The sequence below is a fragment of the Camelus ferus genome, chromosome 18 (genome assembly GCF_009834535.1).
Source record: "Camelus ferus isolate YT-003-E chromosome 18, BCGSAC_Cfer_1.0, whole genome shotgun sequence".
In the NCBI taxonomy this organism is placed as follows: domain Eukaryota; kingdom Metazoa; phylum Chordata; class Mammalia; order Artiodactyla; family Camelidae; genus Camelus; species Camelus ferus.
In genome coordinates, this window is record NC_045713.1 from 8236383 (window position 1) to 8254177 (window position 17795).

The 17795-nt window shown below is 51.1% G+C and overlaps 1 protein-coding gene across 1 annotated transcript in view; it reads left to right on the forward strand.

Annotated features, from left to right (window-relative positions):
• The first annotated feature begins 209 nt into the window (after positions 1 to 209).
• Positions 210 to 17795, forward strand: part of SUN1 (Sad1 and UNC84 domain containing 1) — a 42090-nt gene continuing 24504 nt past the window's right edge. The window contains exons 1-5 of the mRNA XM_032461043.1: positions 210 to 311; positions 4609 to 4776; positions 11623 to 11681; positions 12107 to 12203; positions 16947 to 17096. Of these exons, the coding sequence (XP_032316934.1) occupies positions 12127 to 12203; positions 16947 to 17096 (227 nt within the window). The 5' untranslated portion in view covers positions 210 to 311; positions 4609 to 4776; positions 11623 to 11681; positions 12107 to 12126. The remainder of the gene's footprint in view (positions 312 to 4608; positions 4777 to 11622; positions 11682 to 12106; positions 12204 to 16946; positions 17097 to 17795) is intronic.

Below are 17795 nucleotides of genomic sequence, written 5' to 3' on the forward strand. Positions count from 1 at the left end.
CACCCCAGGCCTTCCTTCCCGCCCTCCTGCCCCGCCCCCTCCCGCCGCTCGCCGCCTCGGAGTCACGCCCACTTCTCCCGCCCCGCGGCTCGGCCTCAGTTCGCGATTGGCTGGGCCCCTACGTAGGCCGCCTTCGCATTGGCCGAGGAGTTTCAAGTGGCGCGCTCGGAATTGGTGGACGTCCGCGTTGCTCCCGCCCCCGGCCCCAGACGCGGTGCACGATTGGCTGGCGGAGGCACGGTCTCTCGGGCCTGGGCGGTGCGGCCGAGGCCTGGGGCAGCGGTGGCGGCGGCGGCGGCGGCGCGAGGCAGGTGAGCTCCTGCCGCGGGTCGGGGCGTGGGTCGCGGTGAGGCGGGGCCGGGGCCTGGGCGACCCTCACGGCCGGCGGGGCAGGGACCGGCCGAGCCGCGGGCTCCTCCCGGGCCGCCAACGGTCGCGGCGGCTCCTCGGCCCCCGGCCCCCCGCCCCCGCTCCCCCTCCTCAGCCCGGCGTCCCCGCTCCGGCGCCGGCGGGCCCTCCTCCCCCCCAGCCCCACCCACCCCTCTTCAGCGCCCGACGCCCCCTCCGCGGCCCCGGCGCGGCCCCCCGCCCCCAGCCGCGCGGCCCCAGGACGGCGCTGTCCCGCCCGCGAGGGCGCGGCTCGCGTGCCCGGGGTCGCGGGCGGCGGTGGGGGTCGCGGGCTGGGTCCGCAGACGTCACGGTGGCGGCGCGCCTCCCTCCGACCCCGCCGTCCTCGCGGGTGGAGGCCGCCGACGCCGCGGCCGGGCCTGCCGCCCCGAGCGCTCGCGGGCTCCCGGCGCAGCCTGTCCCCTCGCCCCGCGTCCGAGCTCCGAGGCGGGCGCGGGCCTGGTCGTTTGCGTGCTTTTCGTTGGGCACTTCATAGCTGCTCCAAGTCTGTAAACTCGGATGGTTCGGGGGTTGGTTCTGGGGAATTTTCTCAGTTTATTTTCTTTGACAGCTACCTTTTTATTTTCTCTTTTCTTAGTTTTCTTTTTTTCTGTGTGTTCTGGAATTACTATCTTTTGAGCATTGGATCTCTTGGGCCGGTTTTGTGTTCTTTCATCTTCGTCTCTCTGTTCGACTTTCTAGGAGCTTTCTCAATCTTTTCTTCTAACTCACTTGTTCAGCATTTCTTTTTGGCCGTCATATTTTAAATTTCCCAGAGCGCTTTTGGTGATGGGGTTTTTTTTCCATCTGAAACTTAGTAACATGTTATTTCGTAAATGCAGTAGCATCATCGCATTCTCCCTCCATAGCCTCATTTTTTGCCCCCTTGAGCCTGCCTTTCCTGAGACGTCAGGTGATTCTGGTTGAACGCGTTTGTCTGAGAGTGGGGCCCTGCCCAGTGCTTTGCAGGTTCTGTGCACCTGCGTGGCTGCTGTCACTGTTGGCTGATAGGACGGGCTGGGATTCCTACAGGGACACTCAGTGTCATTGTCCTTAGATCCTTTTATTGGGCCTTTTAGATTCCCAAAGAAGGGCTTTCCAGTCTCCTGCCTCATTTGAGAAGTTGGGTAGAAGAGTATGGATGTGGCCTTCGCAAATCAGTCAGGAAAAGCTCCCTTATCCCCCTTTTCAGGGAGGCATCCTGGAACTCACCTGTTCCCCTTGAGAACCCTTGGTTTGATGCTCCAGTCTTTGGGGGAGGGCAGGCAGGGCATCCATGCACGGTGGCCGTGTGCTTCTTTTTATTGTGGTGGAACACACAACATAGAATTTGTGTTTTTTACCTGTGTAGGTCGTTGGCTTTAAGTACATTCTTCTCAGTGCTGCACAACCGTCGCTGCCATCCAGTTGCAGAGGGTTTTTTATCACCTTAAATGGAAACGGGTACTTGTTAGTAGTCACCCCCATAGTCCACTGCTCCCAGCCTCTGGCAGCCACTAATCTGCTTTCTGTTTCTAGGAATTTGCCTTTTCTGGATTTTATATGTAAATGGATTCATACAATATGTGGCCTCTTTTGGCTTCTTCACTGAGCATAATGTATTTAAGGTTCATCCATGTTGTGGCATGTGTCAGAACTTCCATTCTGTGTTATGGCTGGATAATTTATTATATGAATATATCACAATTTGCTTGTCCATTCAACATCAGGGTTTCTATTTTTTGCCTATTATTAGTACTGCTGCTGTGAATATCTGTGTACACATTCTTGTTTGAGCATCTGTTTTCATTGTTGGAGTGTATAATCAGGAGTGGAATTGCTGGGTCACGTGGTAACTCTATATTTAACTTATAGAGGAGCCACCAAACTTTTTTCCGCAGTAGCTGCATCATTTTACATTCCCACCAGTGGTGTGCAAGGGCTCCAGTTTCTCCGCACCCTCTCCAACACTTACTTTCTGTTTTGCTGTTGTGGCCATCCTAGTGACTGGGAGGCCGTGTCTTGTGTTGATTTTGATTTGCATTTTTAAATGACTGGTGATGTTGAGCATCTTCTCATGGTCTTTTGGCCATTTGAGTATCTTCTTTGGAGACGTGTCCATTCCAGTCCTTTGCCCGTTTTCTAATTGGGTTTTTTGTCTTTTTGTTGCACTGTAAGAGTGTTTTGTATTTTCTGAACACTAGACCCTTATCAGATGTGATTTGCATGTACCTTCTTTCATTCTTTGGGCTGGCTCTTCACTCCGTGATAGTGTCCTTTGATGCACAAAAGGTTTAATTTTGACAAAGCCAGATTTATCGGTATTCTCCTTTGTTGCTTGTGCTTTTGATGTCATCTGAGAAACAGCTGTCAAATCCAGGGTCATGAAGATTACCTCTGTGTTTTATCTAAGGGTTTTATAGCTTTAGCTCTTAGGTTTAGGCCTTTAATCCATTTTGAGTAAATTTTTTGTGTGGTGTGAGGTAAGGGTCTAACTTGATCCTTCCGCACGTGGATGTCCAGATATCCCAGCACCACTTGTTGAAGAGACTGTTCTTTCTGTATTGATTAGTCTTGGTGTCCTTTCAGAAAATGAGTTGACCTTAAATGTATGGGTTTATCTCTGGACTCTCAATTTTGTCTTGCTGGTTTGTGTGTCTGTCCTTATTCTGTAGTAAATAAGTTTTGAAATTGGAAAGTGTGAGTCCTCCGAAGTTGTTCTTTTTCAGGATTGTTTTTGGCTGTATGGTATCCATTGCATTTCCATATGAATTAAAAGGGTTAGCTTTACTCTGTTTGCAAAAAAAAAAAAAAAAACGCCATCGGGATTTTGATAGAGATTGCATTAAATTTACAGCTTGGGTAGGGGAGTATTGCCATGTTAATATTAAATTTTCCAGCATGTGAACGGGGATGATTTCCCGTTTATTTATGTCTTCTTTAATTTCTTTCAGCAATGTTTTCAGTGTACCAGTCTTGTACTTTCTTAGTTAACTTTGTCCTCAGTTTGTTGTTCTTTTTGATGCGATTGTAAGAGGAATTGTTCTCCTTTTTTCCTTGTTTTTCATTGATGTGTAGTTGGTTTGTAGTGTTGTGTCAGTTTGGGGTGTACAGCATAATAGTCAGTCATACGAGGAATTGTTTTCTTAGTGGCATTTTTAGATTGTTTACTGCTACTAAATAGAAATACAACTCATTTTTGTGTGTTGATCTTATATACTGCAACTTTGTGGAGTTTGTTTATTCTAATAATTTTTTGGAATTTTGTAGGATTTCTTAATGTATGGGATCATGTTTGTGAATAGAAGTAGTTTTACTTCTTCTTTTCCAGGTTTGGATGCCATCTGTTTCTTCCTCTTGTCCTAATGGCTCTGATTAGAGTTCCAGTGCGGCCTTAAATAGCAGTGGTGAAAGCGATGTCCGTGTCTTCTTGCTGATCTTCAGGGAAGGTGTTCAGTCTTTCACAGGTTGACTGTGGTGTTAGCTGTGAGTTTTAGTAAATGCCCCTTGTCAGGTTGTGGAAGTTCTCTCCTATTCCTAGCTTGCTGAATGTTTTTGTCATGAAAGTGATGGATTTTGACAGGTTTTTCTCCTGCTACCAGTTGAGATGATCACATGGTTTTGCCTAACTGCTTCTTAAAGAGACTTTGATCATTCGATTTATCCTGTATTTTGGTTCCATTATACACTCTCACTTCCAAATACACAGGTGTCACTATCACAAGCTTTTGGGGATTCCACAATGGAAACTGGGCTATTTCAGTATTCCTCATGCAAGCTTATGGTTAGGCTTTTTCTAGTCTAAGTCAGTTTTCATTCATCCACCTTACTTTCTAGTTTCCGACTTCCTTGCTACTGTTTTTTTTAATCCTTTTCAGTGAATGCTGGGCACTTCTGGTAGAGGTGGTAACACAGGGTGAAGCCATCTTGCAGCGTTGCAACACCTGGCCTTACCTGAATATTGCACGGTGAGGTGAGAGCCCAGGGATCGCAGGGCATTTCTTGGCATCCAGTGCTGATTCAGGCTGAGTGGTCCTGAACACGTCAGAGTCGAGCACCCACACCGGGGTTTGCAGGACAGGTGGGAACAAGATAGGGGTGGCACCAGCACAGGTGGTGTCGCTGGGACTGTTTCAGTGGGTGTGGGGCTCGGTGCCGCCTGCAGGAGGGTTGCGGTAGTGTTTTGTTGATGGTAACCATCGTTTTCTTTCTCTTTTTTTTTAAATTTGGACTCATTGCTAGTTTGGACAGCTGACCCTGTTGGGTTCCCACGTGTAGGAGACGAGACTGTGGAGCTGCGTTTGAAACTGTTTACTTCCTTTGGGCCACAAGAAACTTAGGATGACAGATGGAAAATGCAGACCATGACGTTGCTTGTTTGTAACGTGCTGTTTATTGTAATCACATACTGTAAGTGACTCTGCTTCGTTAAGTGATTTGTGTAATTCGTTAGTTGGTTTTGCAGTTTGAATTTTAATCTGTAATCAGGCTGCTAGTTGGATGCTTTGTTTTTCATTTAGTCTTGTGCGGTCACTGGCTGTCAATTTTAGTTTAGGAAATAAGGACTGTGTGACAGATGGTATTAGACACTTGCGCAGAATAAAAGCGCAGACTTCAGTAGCCTGAAAGTAATCAGGTGTAGATGGGAGGTTCCCGGTGGAACCTGAGGGGCTCTCCCAGGGGCCTGTGTGGCCTGAAGACAAAGCGGTGCTTTGCCTTTTGGCCTTGGTCTTCGTTGCTGTGCTCACTTGTCTCATCTGTAATCAGTATTATTGGAAGGTGGGAGCTATGTCTAGAATATGGAAAACAAGATCAATTTAAAGATTTCTTCCCTAACTGTTTATGCTACAGACAACCTTTTCAGTACTGGGAAGCACTCACTTTTAGCCTGGTGCTTCCCATCTGGGAGGGCAGAGCCTTAAAAGGGTGGTGGAGAAATGGTGTGGATTAAGTGTTTATGTTCATAGTAGAAATAAAGTCCTGGGACTGCTGTTTCTAGTTATCATTCCCAGCTATAGTGGGAAATAAGACAGAGCTGACCACACTGTTCTGATTAGGTAAGGAAACGTCAGAAGTGCTTCAGATCCATGAGGAGAAGGGGAGGAGACCAGATGCCCGTGACCCTTCCTGCTCTTCCCGAATCTGTCTGGCATAGGGGGCGCAGTTTTCCATGGTATGGTCGGACACGGAGCAGATCAGGGCGAGGGCAGCTCAGGACTGTTTTCAGCTTAATGGCAACACAACATGATAGCAGTGGGTTCTCCCACTTCTCTGGGCACCTGCAAGCCGCTTGTTGGTTCTGCAGGGCAGGGTAGCTCCTGCCCTCAGAGAATTCATGGTCTAGATGGAGAGGAAGGCTCATTAGTCAATAAATATTACCATTTCTGTTAAGTGGTGAATGCCCGGGAGCAGTACAGTTGGCACCTAACGTGGATATGGGGGTTTGGGGGATCCAGGAGAGCTTCGTGGAGGTGGTATCTCAGCCGTATCCTGAGGAAGGGGAGAGGTTATCTGGGAGTGATTGGGGTGGAATGAGACCAAGGAGTGGGGACTGAGAAACCAGGAGGGCATCTGAGACGAGGAAGGAGCACAGGAACCGTGTGCCTGTCAGAGTGGCCCTGAGGTGTCGGACGCTTCCAGTGTCGGGGGGAGCCCGGAGTCACCGCCGGCCCGGCCGCTTGGTACCTGAGCTCTTGCCAGGGGAGGTAGCGTTCTTCTAACAGCGCTGGTTGTAAGGAAATTCGGCGTGTTCTAGGTTTGAAGCAAATGATAAAACTATGTCGTTGATACTTTCTGTGTTCTACGAAGAAAGGCCCTTTACCATGACAGTACATGGTCTGACCTCGGAACACTGATTAACATCACGGAGGGGAAACGTGGCTCTGACCGAAGCGCTGGGAGATGAAGCATGCAATAAGGCACCTTCACGCAGAAGGAGGCGTTTGCCTTAAGGCTCAGCTAGTGTGCTTGATGATGTCTAATAATAAAAAGACCCTCCTAGCCTGCATCTCCTCCTGTTGCATCATTTCCAAAGAGAGGAAAGACTCATTGGATCGTGGCTAGAAACTGTCCGGACAGAGTTGCTGCTGATGACAGCTGGGTCTTGTTGAGTGTTTCCGCCTCGTGCCAGGCGGCGCTGGGCAGGCTAGGTGTCTTAACTGATGAAATCCTGTAGCTGCGCCCTGGGGTGGGACCGCGTGTGCCCTGCAGTGGTGCCACAGTTCTTACAGCAGAGTAAGTGGTGGAGGAGCCAGGGTCGAGGCTGCTTCACAAACGAAGACCAATTTTGTTTTGAAAATAATAATTGCTGGGCTGTTTAAATTATGAGCTAGATTTACTCTTTAAAAACTGCTTTGAGTAGTAACAAAGGGAGTAAGTGAAAAGTAGGCGTCCCCTTCTTGTAATTTACCATTAAGTTTACTGTCGTATTTTTCCAGAAATTTAAAAAACATATTCAAGTATATATATAATACATGTAGCACTCTATAAAGCCCTTTCAAATATTTTTAGGTTGTAGTCATTTGTTTCTGATTCTCTTGTTTAAATAATTATCACTTTTAAAGATTATCATTGTAAATCATAGCTTTTCGTAAATTAACAGTGATTTGCTTCCTTAAAATGAAAAGATATGTGATACCGATTCCAGTTTGTTGTGTTGTAGAAGTAATTACGTTGAATGTGATCTTTGGAAAACAGTCATTTCTAACCCAATTTATGATTTTTTTTAATCTGTTCAGAAAAATAACTTTTTTAAGTCTCTGCATTATCTAGTTTTAATAGGATTAAGTCTGAGCAGAGTAGTTATGTTAAGATTAAGCACTACATTTTACGGTGCACTTCTGGATTTTAGTTTCCAGGCTCTTCTCCACGGCACACGTGACGGTGGAACACCTGATTGCGCAGGGCCTTGCGAAGCCAGCCCTGGGCGATAGAGGAGTGGTGAGGGTGGGGTTCGCCTGCATGTGTGTCAGGGCGGGGGAGGGCTTGAGGGACTGCCTGTTGCCAGCCCAGAGCGCCCCTCGGAGATGGAGACAGCACCAGTGGCAGATGGCCGTGTCTGGAGCTGTGCCCAGAGCAGGAGGAGGGCGCTGCCTGTCACTGCCCCCTCGAACTGCTGTTCTTTCTGCAGACGGGCTGCAGGTTCTGTGGTCACTTCCAGGGTGGAGTGCCACTTGGACGGGGCCGATGAGGCGTCTGTGGGGAAGCTGTGCGGCCGTTTCTGTTCCGGCTCCGGCTCCCATGTCTTCAGTGACTCCCCTGGTTACTAGAAAGCTGGGTCTGTAACTTGCTTATCTTATCTTTGTAAACACAGTGCTTTTGGAGCAAATTCCAATTGTCTTATGCTTGTCTAATGAAAGTGGTTTCCCCTGCATGATACCTTGTGTTTATGTGGAGAGAAGCAATGCTACTGGCCGACCTCAAAGTCTGCCTTTTCTGGTTTTTCCTTACCACTGGTAGCATTTCCTAAGAAGATCCCGTGTGCTGATTTTACTTGAGAACCGTTAGCGCTTTTATGCTGTTGCTGTGGTTTTGCCATTTGCTTCGAGCTGTTTCCAAGCCTTTGTGACTTGTCATCATTGATACTTTCTAGGCGTGTTTTCTAGGTCGTCACAGAATTAGTACAGACTTTCTAAATAGTTGAGATTCAAGTTATATGTGGTGGTGGAGCCAAAATCTGTGTTTGACCAAAGTATTCAAGAACAAAACCTGAGCTTTGGACTTCGTTTCTAGGGCGTGATGGGAATATTACATGTAGTGTGTACGGGGCAAGGTAAAGGGTATCAGAGGAGAACAAAGGGTAACTTAAGAAGAACCTCAGCTCTGATTTTAAAACCCTGCTGGGATCTGCATGTCTGTAAAGATACGAATTTACACTCTTAGGTTTGAAACCAAAGTTTGCAGCCTAAACAGAAGACCTCTCCTCTCGCCTATGCTCGCTGGCTCACGTTCTTAGCCACTGGTAAGAGCGGGTGACAGGGAGACACTTTGGGTAGTTGATAGGCAGAGCTTCCTCTTCCACTTGAAGCTGTCACTCTTGGCCTGCCGTCTCCTGAGGTGAGGGCTTTTTCCCCGTTAGGATGGGCAGCTCAAAATCAAAAGCTGTCCACCCTGAAAAGCACTCTTCCGGAGACAAGGGAAGACTCTCTTGAGCACCACAGATCCCCTCATGCCTGTCTGCTGGGCTGACTGGCCTGGGGGCTCACTGTGAGTCCCACTCCTTTGTGCAGCCTCCCCCTTCTGTGGTCCAGGGTGCTCAGGAGGAGTGGGGCCCGTGAGGAGGTCATACCAGTCGTGACACCTGGGGAGAGGAGCGGCCTGGAAGGGACTAGAGAAATGAGGACAGTGGGGCCTGGACAGGGCATCTCTTTGTAAACACACAGATTCTTTCCAGGATTTTCTGATGCCACTGAAAACGTCTTCAGTCCATTTTTCACTTTTTCTCTCCATGCTATTCAGAGTATGAATGCGAACCCGATCTCCCTTGAGTCACAGGCTGAGGCTGCTTCAGGCCGTGTGGTAAGGAGGAGGCTCTAGAGTTACGTGTGGGCTTTAATTAGCAGTGATGTCAGTGGAGATGGAGCAGCATGTTGAAAGTGCTAAGTGCTTGTGTTGGTTGTCAGTAGAACTTAGAACTTGTCTTGAAACTGCACTTTTGCTGTTCGGTGCTCTGATCAGCTTCTGAGAGAGGCTGGAGCTGGCCTACTAACCTGTCGGCTCCAAGGTGGAGCAGTCAGAGCTCCCAGCGGACTTTGTCTTTTATTTAGGTCAGGGACAAGTGGATCTTCCATCTCAGAGATTGTTAAGTCAGAAGGAAAAAAGTTTGTTCCTTAAAAAAAATGTAAATCATTGGCTGTATAAGATTTTCCCTCAAATAATAAATGCTGGCTTCTGGGTGTTTGTCATGCGTCAGGCCCTGCCTACGTGCATCATTTCACTTAACTTTCTTTTACGTTATTTCATTTTATTTTACCCTGTAATTTTATCTAATTTTCACACTTATGAAAGGAACTAAAGGTTAATTTTAAACTATTCTGAATTGATATCATGGTCTTTTGAGGGAGAAAGAAAGAGAGCAGGATCGTTTGAGGAGAAGGCTGGTGTGGAGACAAACGGCCAAGTGAGTGCTGGTGGGGTGCGCCCCTGCGGGGGCCCTGGTACCCCTCTTTCTGCATCGAGCTGGCCGTGGCCTCTGCAGCCACTGCTGCTTTGGGGGGTCTGCTTGGACAGGGATTTTCTGGGCTGTGGAGCAAGTCATGGCCAGAATGGCATTTCCCTGGGCCCGGGGTCTGATTAAGCAGGGACCGGATTCTGCGTGTAGCTTTATACGCAGGTGTGTTTGACTGGAGAGCAGACGTGACACTCACGTGGTCACTGAAGCACAGTCAGAATGAGCAGAAAAGAGGGTGTGTGATCACTGCTCTCCTCGCTGTAGTAGCTGCTCGGCTGAGACCCCGGGCCTCCCTCCGCCGCCCTCCCGCCTTTCCCCTGCGGCTGCGCGGCCCGGGTGCTGAGCTGTGCGCACCCAGGCTGGTGCTCTCGGTGTGCTGCGTTTGGGCCCTGCAGTCCGTTTGTAGCTCCTGTCGTAACACATTTAACCAGAAACCTGCTGCTGAGCCTGTCACTCAGCTTGTGCCTCTGTGCTGTCGCCTGTAGGTTTTCCATGCCCCTCTGCTGTGGTCTTGGCCTTGATAGGAAGTTGGACGGATGGCCAGTAGCTGCACTTCTTTTATGTCAGAAACAAGGAGTTAGATCTCTTTCTAAATTGTGGCATAAGGCCTACATTAGACCCGACCAGGGTAGGATGGCCCGGCTCTGTGTCTCCTTGATGGGAGGCATCAGGTCGGACTGTGTGGGTGTCGCTGGTCCTGCACCTCTGATGGCTTTTGAAAACACCATTTGTTATGCGTTTGAAATTAACCAGTCTCTTTCTCTTAGGTAAAGTGTGAGAACATATTGATGTAACTTTAAAATAAAAAGGCTGTGAGTCCTGGCACAGTTCCTCACGGGCCCTCACGGCTCCCTCTACACCTCTGACCCTTTCAGTGGCCTTGTCAGTAGCGCTGCACCCCCCCACCCACCCACCCACACAGCGTGCTCTGCGTCTCCATGGCCAGTCACGACGTGTGAATTCATTGCTCCCTGCAGGACTTGGCTTTCTGGCACCTGCCACTCGCTTGTTTATAACACTGTAAACCGATCCAAGAAATACTGAGCTCACTGAGGACCAACTGAATGCCGGTTGTAGAGAAGTTGGTAGAAATCAGCAGCAGTTAGAACAGCTTTAGTCTGGGTTTGAATAATGGTCAGCAACGCAGGTGTAATGAAACATTAAAGTGAAAGCTCACTTTGGGAATGAAATCAGGAAGTTTGGGTCTTGTTAGCCAGTAGGTAATAGGGAATTTCAAGAATTGGCTCTGCACCCTTGAGGCTGAGGGCAGCAATGGGGCATTGATACTGTTACGGTTGCTTGGTGAGTCGTGGCTACGCCTCAGCGCAGTCAGAGCCATTGTTACACTGCTGCCAGGGCGTGGCCCTGGCTCTCCGGGGGCCCTGGCTGAGCTGGAGGTGGCTGGGCGCCGGGTGCCTGTGCGGGCGCAGACCGCAGGCTGGCTCCGTTCCTCAGTGTCTGCGCGGTGGACCTGCTTAGAGTAGGCAGAGTGAGCAGGTACTGGACAGATACATGGGTTAAATAGATCATTTTACCTGGAGAAAGAGGTTTAAGTGTATATTAGGAGAATGACTTGCACTCCTCCCTGGGCTGTGGGCCAGGTTCTGAGAAGAGCTGGCGGTTGTGAAATTAGTGGGCACACACTACAGTTTTTATCTGTGAATGGTGGTCTTTATTTCTGTGGGTACCTAATTTTTAAAAGAATATTTGGACTGTTTCAAAGACTATGGGGTGAACTTACGTACTTTTGGCTTTGTTTATAGAAGTCGTTTATACCTAAATGTTTTTTGTCCAAGTTAGTCTTTATTTTTACGTTTATCTTCCTTGATTTCTCAACAACAGACTATGATTCACATTCCTACGAGGGTGTGGTTTTTTGTTTTTCTTTTGTTTTGTTTTGTTTTGTTTCTGAGTGTGTGTGACTATTTTTAGCCAGAGGAAAGTTTGAGTCATTCCAAAGAAGTCTAGATGACAACCTGAAAAACAATATGCTCAAAACTTTTTAGTTTAAAAATAATCTGTGTTTTCCTTTGGGGAAAAGTAAAAGTATATGCAGTGCTTAAGCTTATCTGTTACTCCCCCTGCAGCTTCCTGACTCTGAGAAGCGCCGCTGTCTGGGAAGGTGCGGGAGTGCTTGGGGCCTGGGGTAAGAGTCAGTTCTGTCGTCCTTAAAAACAGTAAAGCTTACTTTAGGAGAATAAGAACGTGTGGCGCCTTCAGGAATTTGAAACTACATTCTAAAAAGGGGTCTGAGTACTTCCGGTATTCTTTGGAAACTGCCCCAGTTTTCATAGTTTTGTGTCAGTCTTGCTGAGGATTTCCCCTTGTTGCTTCTGTAGATTTATCACTTTAGGGCACTAAGTATAAAAGCCATGTTCCAGACCTGAACCATGAGAAGACTCATCTCCCTTGCTTAAAAAGTAAAACAGAACAAAGCGAACAACCGCTCTCCTGGTGGTGTCTGAGCAGGTGTTGGCACTGACATCTTAGGCAGGCAGGGTGTGTGCTGGGCTGACCCAACGTTGTGTGCTCCACCTCTAACCGCCTGCATTGCTTTCCCGCCTCCTGCAGTATGAGCTGAGACGGTGACCATGGACTTCTCTCGGCTCCACACGTACGCCCCTCCGCAGTGTGTGCCCGAGAACACCGGCTACACGTATGCACTCAGGTGAGCACGCGTGCGTGTCAGCGCGGGCTTGCCTGTGTGTGCTCCTGACTGCCGCGAGTTAGTGGGAGCTTGCTGGTGCTTGCAGCCACTATTCTGGGTTGAAAGTGGAAATATCCGTGAACTTGACCAAATGCTATGGCTTTACAAAACTGCTAAACTGGCAGTGGAAATTGTGAGGTGGTTTTGAAAACTGTACGTTTCTGATGACTCAGTGGTGATTCATTGCAAATGAATTACTGTTTTAGACTCCACCCAGGTGGCTGTGGTCTCAAGAATACATCCGTGTGGTTAGGGTTAGTGTTAGGGTTTTGCGATTTAGGTTAATGGTGGAGTATTTTAAAGTTAGCAGAAGTAACCTGGAGAGGACTTGCCTCTGAGCGGAGGCGGCGTGAACAGGGTTTCGAGGAAGCCCAAGGTGTAAAGAACGCCGCTGCTGTCAGGCCCGGCGCTGCGTCTCCTGCTCTCATTTATATCCCGGGGGGGGGGGGGGGGGCGGGCGCGAAGGCTTTGCGCCTCGGGAGTGGTCGACTTGCTCTCTGCCTTCCTCGTCCCCGAGCAGGGCGGCTGACGTGAAGCTTCAGCGTTACAAAGCCGTGGGCCAGCCCCACAGGGGAGAGCGCGGCCGGGCTGGTGGAAACCTTTGCTCCCGGCAAGACGCTCAGAGAGCACAGGGAAAACGCTGGTACCTGCTTTATCAGTGGCCTGTCTTCTGAAGGGTAAAAACGTAATTGAAACCTAAAGAAATTTGAAAGGCATTTTAAGAAAGAAAGTTTTTTTGGTGGGGAGGTAATTAGGTAGAAAGAAACTTTTTAACAGTGTTGGTCAAATCTCACATTTGATGATCTATTTTTATTCACAATTTTAGACCGTGTCACACATTCCATAGTAACACACTCTGCTTTTGTTAAAAAGCCCTGTAGTAGTTTAGAACAGAGTGAGTGGGCCAACTCAAGTACAACTATTCCTTATTCTGTATTGTGGAGCATAAAAAAAATAATGATAATTCTTGGTAATTTACTTTCAGCTTTTACAAGCCATGCGAGATGTAGGTTTTGCTGCATCTGTCTGGGCCTCTCGGTGGGAAGGCAGCTGCGTCAGTTTCAGCAGCTCTCCCCACAGGCGCGCGGGCAGGCTGGGGTGGGGAGACGGGAAGTCGGGGCTGCGCTGGGAAGCCAGACTGTAGTTGAGGGCAGTGGGAAACCAGTGAAGGGTTTTAAGCAAGGAGTAGCGTGCCCAGGTCTGCGCTCAGGTGTCTGCTGTGGTGTGGAGAACGGGGCGGGTGCTGTTCAGGGATTGTTGGCGGCACTTAGGTATGCCGCGGTGGGCCCGACCAGGGCAGGGATTCCGGGGGTCATTTGGGAGTCCTGTGGAAGCGAGGGTGAGGGAGGAGGCATGGTGACATTCACACTCTGGGTCGGGCAGCTGGATCGAGGCACGAAGAGGGGAGGTTGGGGACTAGGTACCAGGAGAGCCCATGAGACTTAGAGGCTTAGATGAGATGTGGCTGCCAGGTCCGGTCTGGTCATCAGCGTGTCCTGATAGGATCACGAAAGCCCCACAGGGGCTGGGGCACTGGGGCCCACAGAGCCCAGGGAGACGCAGGAAGCTCGAGGGCTGTGTGCAGCCCGGAGTTCCAGCTGCAGGAGGCCAAGCCTAGAGGTGGGGTGTTGGGCTGCAGACCAGTGCCTTCATTCTCAGCCGCAGGCCTTGCCCAGCAGTGTCCAGAGACAGACCTGCCCTTGCTCTGTCCTCCTGCATCTCTACACCCTGCCTCTTCTTTGAGGCCTCTCTCTGGCGTCCAGCTCCAGGGGAACCTTGTCGTCCCGGAGTCTGGGCTTCCCTGTGGCCCTCTCCCTGCAGCCCTCGGGCCTCCTGGCCCAGCTGAGTGTGTCCGCCTCCCTCCGTTGTCCCCCCAGACCTTCCCCTTACTAATGAACTCCCTGCTTTGAGCCGCTGGTCTCACTGCTACCTGGGTGGGCCCCTCGCCCACGTTTCTGGTCACTCTGCGCCCTGGTTGACCGCCCTGGTCTTCATTCTCAGCAATTCCAGTAAACACGCAGCGGGTCCTTGAGCAGCCCGGTCCTTCCGTTTCTCTCACTGAAGTGTCTTTGCACTGTGGACAGCGTCAGATGGCGAGGAAGCTTGGAGAATCGTGAAGAGCCCCTCTGCCTCTCCCGCGGCTTCAGCAGTTTGTGGCACTTGGTCTGCCACACCGGTGGGCTGTTTTGAACCAAGTCTCTGAAGGAGAATGACATTTTTAAGAACAACTAGCTAGAATACCAGGTGTCGAGGGCCTGAGGGGTGGGGGTGGTGACGGAAGCGAGGAGTAGAGAGTCTGGGACGGGACTGTCACCTACTTTGCCAGGCAGCCAGGCGTGCTGGGCTGGGCACAGAGGAGGTGACCTCACCCCAGGAGCTGCTGTCCAGAGCCGCACAGGAAGAGCAGTCGGGCTCCTCCGCTGAGAATGTCGCCCGGCCGCTGGGACCGAAGGCCAGCGGGGCAGGGGAGGGCAGCCGGGGGAGGCTGTGGCGGTCAGCAGAGCAGGGATCCCGGTGAGGCAGGACGACTGCGGCCAGAGGTCCCGGAGGACGGGTGGTGGCGGCCAGGACGTCAGAGGGCCGGGGCTGGGCCTCTGCTCAGATCAGTGGTGCTCTGAACCATGGGGGTTTGGTCAGACGCGTAGGACTGCCACTGTGCATGACTTGCTTGCCCGCACGCCTGCCCCCAGGGACCGGGCAACTCCTCGAGTGTGTCCCCGGACCCAGCACTGGCCGCCCGGGCTCTGCTTAATGGCTTGTTGCTGCCCGCCGTCCACGTCTTTTTCTGGCTTTCACCTGAGGCAGTTTTTTTTTTCACTCTTTCAATTAAAATTGCATGAGATGCAGACAGAGGCTCTGGTCACACTGGAAGGAGCACAGTCAGGTCCGCGCCCCTCCCCGTGGATGCTGCTGGTCTCCCCTGGGCGCTGAGCACTGTGCAGCTCAGGGTGCAGGTGCCCGTGGCCCTCCTCATTTCAGCCCCAGGGCAGATGATGGCCACCGGTTTGGAGAGAACCTTCCTGGTGTCTCCTGTGCTTTTATGCATCTGTGTGTGTCGGACATGGCTTCATTTTACAGTTTCTTTTCTTTAACACGAACAGGGTGATGCTGGAGTATTGCTTTTTCCATTTAACAGCACATCTTGGCGGTCTCCCTGTCCCTGTGAGCGTCTAGATCTTTGTATTCTGACGGCCTCGCCCCACACGGCACACATGGGCCCATTTGCCTCTCCGCCCCATGAGTGGGCGTCTCTGGAGAGCAGCAGATTGGCTGTGTCCCGGGGCCCCTTCTGACCAGACTGACAGGTACGGGAACACCCTCTGGTGGCGGAGGCATCCCAGTCATGTTGGGAAGCCAGGGCCCCGTCTCCACTGCGGTGGTGCTGACGTGTTCCCGGCACTGGCCAGCGTGTCTTCTCAATGGCCTCTCCGAGACACACCCGGCTCGGCATGGACAGCGGCCAGCAGAGCTGCACTGCACTGTCCTCTCTGGACGTTCAGGGCTTGTCAGTGCCTGTCCTCTAACCCTAACCCAGATTAGGAGGGAGGTGGGGCGGGGCTTGGTCCACACTTGGCCTTGAACTCAGTGTCCTCACTGTTTATTCACGGAGGCCCCTGCTCCAGCCTCTAAAGTTAAGAACACTTTCCTTCAAGTTACTTGTGATGTTTCAGATGGGTGTGACAGCTTGAAGCTATTTGTATTAATTTACTGTTGGTTTGATTTAACCATTTTAAGTGTCAGATCTAATAAGTTTATAATGAATTTGATACTGAAAATATTTTTATAATGTAAAATAAAAAGCAGAAAAGTTCCTAAGCCCACTCACTTTCCTAAGATATTCCTGGCTCACGCCACACACCCCCACCTCCTGCAGAGACGCCAGGAGCCCCGGGGGCCCCTCCTGCCCCGGGCTGCCCCTCCATGGCCGCTCCCCTGACCCCGTACCGCAGGTGGAGTCTGGCTGCCGCCCGATCCCCCCTCACCACCTCCTCCCCACGGCGCCTGTGGCCTCTCCCTCCCTCTCCCCCGCTGGGCAGGGGGTGCACCTCTGGGCGGTGTCCTTCACGGCTTGAGTGAGGGGTGCTGTGTGGGTGGCCCCTGCCCCTGGAGCTGCGAGACGGGTTCTGACTGCTGTTTCCTGATGAGGGGAGCTTGCTGACAGCTCGGAGGGGTGCGTGTTCAGGGTAAGATAACCGCATGGAGGCGGCCAGGCGGCTTGTCTCTGGCTCTGTGGCGAGGCGGGCGCAGAGCAGTGGTGGTGGTTCCCCCACTTGTTTTTCCTTTTCTCCTGCCGTCGGGTCATTCATCAGCTCGCTGGGGAGCGGACTGAGGGTCACGGGTGGTCCCTGTCTCCTGAACTGCTGTGTCAGCCAATGTCTGCAAGTAAATGGCTGACTTTTAATGATGTTGACCTGGTGCCTGCGTCGGTGGGGATTCTTGTGAGTTGAGTGAGTCCTCACGCAGCCCTGGGCCAGCTCTAGACAGGATGCTGGGCAGCCCTTTCATAGGTGCTGTGCTCAGAGCCGGTGTCCAGAGTGTCATTGTGGGTGGGGCCAGCTTGCTTTTAGTCTGTAGGAAAGCTTCGGTGGTGATGGCTGTTTTTAAAAATTACAATAGATTGCATGTTCTGTTCATTATGTCTTCAGTTTGTTTTAAAAGTGGGCTGGAAGCAGTGTTTTATCTCTGAAGGTTTTTTCCTTCTAGTTCAAGTTATTCTTCTGATGCTCTGGATTTCGAGATGGAGCACAAATTGGATCCTGTATTTGATTCTCCAAGAATGTCACGCCGCAGTTTGCGCCTGCTCACCACAGCACATGCCACAGAGGACAGCCTGGCCGCGGACAAAGGGGCCAGGTGAGCGTGCTGCCGTCCCTGCCACTGACACTCCAGCATAGGGAACCTAACACTCAGGCTCTCCGCCCGGTCAGGGCGGCACTCTGGAACCTGAGGATATGTAGGTGCACACGCAGTCACATGGAAAGTCACAGCTTTGCTGTGAATGAAGATGGAGACCGGGGTTGGGACGTGCGCGGATCTGGTGTTGACAGTTTCCACGTTCTCTGCTCACGGAAACTGCAGAGGGCCGCGGCCACCTGTCACGTGGACACAGCTGCACACACAGGGCCAGTGTCCACAGCTCATCCTCATGGCAGGCCCCGAGCTGCCCTAGCAGCGTGGATGCACGGAGTCTCGCTTCACATCTCGCTGCAGATGGTCTCCGTTAATGCTTTGCGTCTGCTTGTTTAAGTCTTTGTGAACTGACAGAGCATGCGTGAGGTTCAGCTGTTAACTTGTATCTGTGGCTGTCCTGTTCACTTGATTTCTGAAGTCTCCATGTCCTCATCCCCTGTTTGTCCCCAGGAAGGAGCAAGAGTGAGCAAGATCTCTGACATTCAGAGATAAAAAGTCACAGCTAAGAATGATGTGTTTCCAGCCTGAGCTGTGGTCTCAGGAACGGGATGGTGGCCAGTGAGACAGGTGGGGACACTGACTTCAGGCCAGGCTGGGCGCTGGCATTGGTAGCGGTGCCTCCCCAGGCACGGTTCACGCATG